We start from the raw sequence: 8,268 nt of genomic DNA on the forward strand, positions 1-8,268 counted from the left end.
CAAATCCCTATTTTAGCATTTTAATAGTATAATTACAATAATAAAGTACATTGAGGACATAAATTATCAAAACAACTGATATCACACACCCACTTATTTTGCATGAATATGTTCTATACTTTTCCTTGTAATCCATTTTACAAACCATTAGCAGAAGTTTATTGTCCTAGACACTCTACTATTACTAGCATAAGAGATATTTAGAACATAAGAAACAAAACTCTACTAGCAAGGTAAAAGAAACTCACCATAAGTTATTAGAAGCAAATATTCATACTTTAGAAACTTTAGGAGGAGAAAGAGAGTATTTAAAAAACCAATTAGCAATAGACTTATAAAAAGGTAAGTTCTAGTTTATGATAGATTATTTCATTTAGATTAGTGAACAACATAAAAAGAAAACCACTCTAGATCAAAATAGTTTAGTTTATTATTTTCACTTACGAAACACAATCATATTTTGTATAGTGAAAAAAAATCCCAAGTAGATAATATTGTAGACCTTATTGTTAGTCAAACAGAAAATATAAACTAGAACAAGAATAAGCATAATAGTTTATTAAATCAATATATAAAAATTTTCTATTAAGAATTTAGATTATATTACATCTCAATTAGAAAATAATAATGAAAGTATTCAAAGATTTTCTAGTGAGAAAATAAATAAATAAATAAAAGAGCTCATTGATCTCATAAATATAAACCTAAGTACATTTAGAAATAGTTGAGAAATTAAAACTAAAAGTCCAGAAAATTCAATTAGTACATAAAAAGTTAAAAAGTTAATTGAACAACTCTTAGGTTATTTGTTTGATCACTGATTCTCGAACCAATAGAAAATATATTCAAACTTTACAAGAAATTAGTAAATTAGATAAGGAACAAGTTGGTTTAACAAATTTTGCATCATAAGTAGCTAAAAAAATTATTTCAATTTAGACAAATAATTTAGTTATCCAGTTAGTATTAAATTTAGCATAAAAATTAGATCGAGTTGATGAACAAATAGTAAAAATTATTAAAGTTTTACATAACACATTTTCTTCATTACCACTGTCTTTAGTACAAAAATTAGAAAATCCAACATTGCACAAATAACCATATTAGAAGACGTAAGACTAACCTTTTTGATAAATAGAAAATGAAACTTTTCAGGAGAAAAGGAAAAGATATAGTGAGAGCAAAAAATATTTATCCTAACGAGGAAGAAGCACAATAATTTATTAGATATTTATATGGCAAAAATAAAACGACTAATAGGAGAAAGAATTTCGACAAATTGTTAACCCCAACACTTGGAGCTGCTGGAAGAACAATGCATTTCCTAAGACACTTTTTTTCTTTGAGATGCTTTGAGTCTAGTTCTTACTATAAAATGTTGACGTGATTTAACCGTGACCAAACATTACATGAGGACATGAGGAGAGTATGGAAATGGGAGGGCAGACAATCCATCTCCCACCAAGACTTCATTTTCTTCTTTACGGTACAAGCCCGAGATAACCTTCTAACAAATGAGAAATTTTTCAATGTGTCAGGAATACGATCCGGTACTTTAAATGTCATAATACAAATAGTAATATAATTGAATTTTTTTTTCAACTACTTGTATTATAACACATAGTGTACCAAATCTTGTTCCTAGCAAAGTCACCAACAATGGCGGGTAGGCTAGTTTGCTACGGCAGTCTGCAAGTTCGAAACCTCATTATGTGAATTAACTTCAAGTAATTTACATTGTCCTCTTGTTAAAAAACAAAATAAATAAATAAAATAAATAATTGTCCAAGTCAGTGGCATATCCTGTAAATGTGACAGAATTGCAGGGTCGTTTTCTTAACCGGTCATCCTCCTCAACCTCAAACTCCCACCTCCTTTTCTACAGCTTTCAGATAAAATTTTGTTGTTGTGTTTTTTAATAAAAAAAGAGTTCAAGGAAATCAAAATTAGGGTTTGGATTTCCCCAATTAAGTTCCATTGCTTTCAATCAACTCATAATTTGCGCGTGATACGACTCGTTTTGAATTTTGGGTTCTGGGTTAAATATTTTTCGTATCAGAAATGGCAGAATCTGATCACCAGAATTCAATGTACAGCACCGGAGGAGGAGTCACACAGAGTAACCAAGTTGACGACCAAGACGACGACGTTGAAGAGCCCATTGACAACCCTAACATACGCTTCGAAGATAGCAGCGCCATTCCTCCAAATCAACTCTACCTTCCCAGCTCCGAATACCCTCCGCCGCCCGCCGCAAACGGTGCCTCTGATCAGCTTACTCTGTCCTTCCAGGGCGAAGTTTATGTCTTCGACGCTGTTTCGCCCGATAAGGTAAGGTTTAGTGCTCAACTTGTCCAGTTTGGCATTCCTGAAATGTCTTCCTTCTTCTTCTCTGAAAGTTTGATTTTTGATCAACTTGTGAGAAAGGGTTGCATAAGGAGCTTGAGCTTTTGTGGTTCTCTTTCACAGGTGCAGGCGGTACTGCTACTTTTGGGTGGATATGAAATCCCTTCTGGCATTCCTTCCATGGGGCCGGTTCCTCTTAACCAGCAAGTACGTAATTTTAGATATGTATAAATCATGACAAGTTTCTCGAAATCGTAGTTTTTCGGTTGGTTTTAACTTTTATTTTTCTTTTCACTTTGCTGCTGTAATGACTTTTCTTCCAGGGTATGAATGACTTACCTGCAAAGCCAATTCAACCGCAGAGAGCTGCATCTTTAAGTCGGTTTCGCGAGAAGAGAAAAGAACGTTGTTTTGATAAGAAAATCCGTTACACCGTCCGGAAAGAAGTTGCACTAAGGTATGGCAAGATCATTACTTGTTTAATCATTTTCTTTAACTTTTCATAATTGAAAATTGTTTCTCCTTCCTCTCACACAGACACTCTGTCTCCTTCGGAAATGTATATCATGTTTTTTAACGCTGTTTACCACCACAGCTTCTGGTAATATAGTTGTTTTTATTTTATGAGACAAAATATATACTGAAGAATGAGAATTGGTATAATATGTAAATTGCGGTCATTAGTGTTCGTATGGTCTTGATGTTTGTATGCTCATCATCAAGCAATCTGTACTATTTTAAAGAATAGTAAGATGTCTTCCTTTGAGGAATTTTTGTTGTATAGATTCATGTACATATATATCTTTTAATATTCAACTATTCATATTATTTTCAGTTTGCTAAATTGCAGAGAGAAAAAAGACATTCCTAAAATTAATTTAGAACAACCCTCGAGTCTGAAAATAAAATGTAAGATGATAATTACCAAAACTCAGAAGAAACTGAAGCCCAAACGATCACAACCTTACTTCATCTGAGGAAACGTCGACCACTTCTCTATAATTTTCAAAACTTCTTATGTTTCTCCTCCAACCCAAACTAGGCCAACACTGCACGGTTCCATGTAACTGTTTCTTTTTTTCCTCCCCCCAAAGAGTTAAGTATCTCCCAGGAAGTAGATACACGATCAGCTGGAATTACCACGTCAGTCCTCCGCTAAACACAACTTCATCCACAATCTAAAGCAATAGGACAGTGAGGAAATAATCCTCCCTTCTTTTTCATGTTGTCTTCACTTATTGAATAGTTTAGATTTTTTAGACATTTTGATAACCTCATGTCAGGACAATTACCATAAGTTCGTAGCGCATAAGAATCTGTGTGTCAAAAGACTGGTTGGATGGTAGATATTTTGTATATGATTTTTTTCTTTCTTTCTTCAGTTGAGTACTGTTAAAATGAAATGTAAAGGTTATCTCATTCAATAGCACAGTGCAAATGACATGGATATGAAATGAAAATGAAGGTCATGATTTATGTAGTTATCATAGACCTGATAGATAGCATAAGGCAAATATTAATGGAAAACCACTTGTCCCTTACTCCTATGCCTTTTTCTTTAATGACTTGACGTTTGTGTTATTTCAGAGTCCTTTTTGTCCTAGCCAACTTTAATTATATGGTGTGTACATATTTCAGAATGCAGCGTAAAAAGGGTCAATTTACATCGTCCAAGGCTAGTTCCGATGATGGAGGTCCTGCTTCATCAATACAGGCCTCTGGTCAAGATGAAAGCATGCGGGAAACTTCGTGAGTGTCATTCATTATTCTCATATTGCTGATTATGTTTTTAGTACAATTAGATTTTTATTTTTGTTGTACTCTAATTGTGTATTTGTTATTTCAAGACAAATACTAAAATCCTCTGTGTTCTGAAAAATAATGATTAATGCCTTTTCAGGTGCACACACTGTGGGATAAGCTCAAAGTCAACTCCAATGATGCGTCGTGGCCCAGCAGGTCCAAGGACTCTATGTAATGCATGTGGGCTGAAATGGGCCAACAAGGTTTGTAGGATTTATAAATCCTTAGTTATTATTGTCTTTTAATCCTCTTTACTATGTATGCATATTTAAAAAGTTATATATGAGTGCAAATTAGACATTATATTGTTTGCGTTGTCATAACTGCCTTGTGGAATATTCAGACGTGTAAATGAGAGAGAACAGATCCATCTAATTATGAGAGACAACATACTTATAGCCACACAAGAAACATCAAGTAATGAATGCACATTAAGAAATTGATTCTTTACGTGATCTCCACTTCTGCATTCTTTTGTTTCACTTACCTACTTAAAGTGTTTTGAGAGGTTGGGGTTAAATTCTAATTTCTTCTTAACCGCTTATGTCACTTTTCCTCTGTGTAACAAGTGTCCTTAGAGCATCTTAAAGCATTTCAGTCGTTTATATCAATCCTAAGAACTTCCTGTTGGGAACCTTAGCAGAGAACAACTCTGTGGTCTACAAGTTCTTAGTTGAAATAAGTGACCATTTCTATTCCTTTACACTTCATTCCACGGTTGTGACAAACACCTGCAGTGGGAATGTTTTCCTTTGAAAAAAAAGAAACTTTTATTAATCGCAACCTTTACACCAATGTAGTGGACAATGTGTCCAAGGTCAGAACAAAACAAATTTTTGTCAGCTTGCAAAATTTCAGTCCTGAAATAAAAGAAAATAGCTGGCTGGCAAGTTACCAATAATCGGAGAGACTTTAATTGTTATATACTGAAATGAAAAGCTTAGAATGTCCCGATGTAAGACTTCATGCTTTCAACCCACCCCTAATGGATGGATAGAGAATTAGAGATAAGCATGTGGATTAATTAGTTCAAGTGTATGGCGAAACTGGACCTGACTTGTAGAATAATTGCCCTCTATAAAATGCATTGTTGAACAATGTTTTTGAATCTTTTGAACGAAAAAATGGAAACAATGTTAAAGGAGTATGTTTACCAATCGTTAGGCTAAGACCATTTCAGCCACCTTGCATCTCATTTGTGTACTATAAATATGATGGAGTTGGCAGCTTTGTTGGTTGCGGATACTGAAACTTTATCGAAAGTGATTGCTGGTGATTATTCACTCATCTCAGTGTATGCTCAACATTTTGCAGGGATCTCTAACAGGTGTTCCTAAGGTTTTAAATGTAGGTATCCACGATCCTTCTTTAAAAGGAATTGAACAGGTACATCACCTCAAGCACCCCCTGAAAAATGATAAGGAAAGTTTTTTATTTTTTATTTTTATTTTTATTTTTTTATATCTGGAATTTTCTTCATGGATTCATTTTGTGTTGTTGTAAATCAGAGTAACGGCGAAGTTCAAGACTCTGATGTTGTAGCCATGGGTGCCAACGTTGCCCCTTCCTCAGCTAATGGCGATAATCCAGCCATGACCGTAGACAGGAAATTGTGAAGTCCCTTGCAGCCTGGCTGTTTTCTGTTTGCTGTATTATTACAGAGGATGTAGATGGAAGAAGTATGTCATCGAGAGTACATACAGATTAGGGACTTAGAGCTATAAATAAGTTGGTTTGAAAACCCTTTATTTTGTGTAATCTTAAGTATTGGGACCATTTAGAAGCTAGCATTTGCAGTAGCAGTGGTAATACCCTTCCCGGTTCTTCCTTGTCTACATTATAATCCATAAAGTTAACTACTAGTGATCAATGCAATCTTTTCTTTTGGTTCGTCAAATGATCAATGTAATCGATGTGTAGCGCCCAAATGATCAATGTATCACTAGACTAATTCTTAGTCTAGTGATAGTATTTCTCTCCTCAACGTTGAAAGAAAACCTAAATTTCAATCTCCCATCACTCTGCATGCTAACATAACAAAGGTTAAAATTCTTATAGCTCTCCATCCCACAAATCTTCAAGTGACTTGTATGGCGATGGGCCGTTCGTTGAAACTAGGTCTTCTCTAAGCATCATTTTGCGCTGCGGGATTTGGTTGATCTTCTCAATGTCATTTTCGGAAAGCTCCCAGTCAAAGATGTCGACATTTTGCTTCAACCTCTCCTTGTTGTAGCTCTTAACAGCAAGTGTTGCTCCTGCTTGATACACCCATCTAATACATACCTGCCAAAAGTACCAATTGTGTGTTTAGGGTTAGGGTGGGATTTCTTCTCCTAGTTGTCTTTGTATTCTTGTAAAGCAAGTAACCTTACCGTCATTGCCACCTCCTTGTAACAAATTAAAGAAAATGAATGACAAGGTAATAGAGCATTACTTGAGCGATAGTCTTTCCCTGTTCCTTCGCGATCTCCTGAAGGACTTTACTTTCGAAAACATGATTACTGCCCCAGCACGACCCTATGCCACCCAAAGGAGAAAATGCAGTCACAATTATACCATTGGCTTTGCAGAAATCTCTAAGCTTCTTTTGTTGCCATAACGGGTTCATCTCGACCTGATTCACGGAAGGACGAATCGTAGCGAAAGAGAGTATATTTTCAATCTTTTTGGTAGAGAAATTGCTGAGTCCAATGGATTTGGTGAGGCCGAGTCTCTGGCATCCTTCCATGGCTACCCACACAGCCTTGAAGTCCATGGGCGTAAGGTCCTCTGCATTCAGTGGGTACACCAATGTTCCTGGCTTAGCACTGATGGGCCAGTGAATGAGATATAGGTCTAGGTACTCCAGTTGAAGATTTCTGTACACAATTTAGAGTATTTACATTTTCAGCACTGGATAATATTATCTACATGAGTGCCTCGAGTAAGTTTTGTTTTAGTGGGGATTTTTCGGTGCGTTGATTCGGGTGTGATTCTATCTATGTCATTTCGGCTTTGCTTGCACATTCATTATGAATGTGATGTCAAGATTAGTCAAAGAGGAATGTTTTTAATCCATATTCAAATGACATGCTTGTTTTTCATATCGATGTCTCTTGCAATTGAGATACGTAGTACCCTTTTTCATGTTACATTGCTTTTGCATTGCAGCAAAACAGAAAATTTTGAATGCTTGAAATAATTAATGAAAAAATAAAACTAAATTATAAATATTGTGATGAGATAGTGAGAGCGGAGTACTCACTGAAGTGATTTGTACTAGGCAGGAACAACAAGATGGGGGTGAGCATCAGTAATCCATAACTTTGAAGTGACGAAGACTTGGTCTCGAGAAGCAACCAGACCAAGTCCAAACGCTTCTTGGATGGCTTCTCCCAGAGTCTGCTCAGACCCGTACATAGAGGCCGTATCAAAGTGCCTGTAACCGAGCTTGATGGCTTCGACAACCGCTGTTTTCAGAACATGAGGTTGTAACTTGTCCGCTGCTGTGCCGAAGCCAATCACCGGCATGCTCCTCGAGCCGGTCGCCGATGCCAGCACCACCTCTGGGATTTTGTCTGCAGCTGCCAACACATCTGGTGCATTCGCCATCTTTTGTTTCTTCTCTATGAAATGTTTTTTTTTCTTCGTTATTACAAGTAATATTTTAAGCTAATTTTTCTTTTTTTGGTATAAAATAAAGTTGCTTTTAAACGTCTGAAATTAATTAATTGTCGGATATTTTTTGTCAAACTTGGTTGGAAACCGAAAATAGGATTATGTAACTCTCCTCTATGAGGCTGTTAGGATAATTGATTATGTTATTAATTAGGCTGAGTTAAGAACGGTTGAAGAAGTAATTTGCCATTTTCTTTCTTTCAGTTTTTTAAATTTTTTAAAAATTAGTTTTACGTGATTTTCTAGTGAGGTTGCTTTCTTCCTTCCTGCACTTTACAACTATGATCCTCTCCTGTATATGTCAAATGAATGTCATTATTCTTCTGCATCGTTGCATCGAGCCAATTACAAACAAAAATGATCTTTATATTCATGTGAATCAAAATCTTAAACTTTTTTTAGTCAAATAGAGACAATTATCACTACAATCCCTTACCGATCAGCCAATCCTAACCCCCTTAG

General features: G+C 35.5%; 1 protein-coding gene and 1 pseudogene across 1 annotated transcript; one reads left to right on the plus strand and one right to left on the minus strand.

Annotated features, from left to right (window-relative positions):
- Positions 1-1,883: 1,883 nt before the first annotated feature.
- On the plus strand, positions 1,884-6,046 carry LOC137728878 (GATA transcription factor 24). The gene is made up of 7 exons (XM_068467672.2): positions 1,884-2,331; positions 2,470-2,553; positions 2,670-2,803; positions 3,985-4,095; positions 4,247-4,352; positions 5,464-5,535; positions 5,658-6,046. Exons 1-7 carry the CDS (start codon positions 2,062-2,064, stop codon positions 5,763-5,765), a joined length of 885 nt encoding a protein of 294 aa, XP_068323773.2. The 5' UTR covers positions 1,884-2,061; the 3' UTR covers positions 5,766-6,046.
- A 155-nt stretch (positions 6,047-6,201) lies between these two features.
- Positions 6,202-7,740, minus strand: LOC137728879 (NAD(P)H-dependent 6'-deoxychalcone synthase-like; annotated as a pseudogene).
- Positions 7,741-8,268: the final 528 nt, after the last annotated feature.

Source organism: Pyrus communis, chromosome 10, assembly GCF_041283825.1.
Source record: "Pyrus communis isolate YQ-2024b chromosome 10, ASM4128382v1, whole genome shotgun sequence".
NCBI lineage: Eukaryota > Viridiplantae > Streptophyta > Magnoliopsida > Rosales > Rosaceae > Pyrus > Pyrus communis.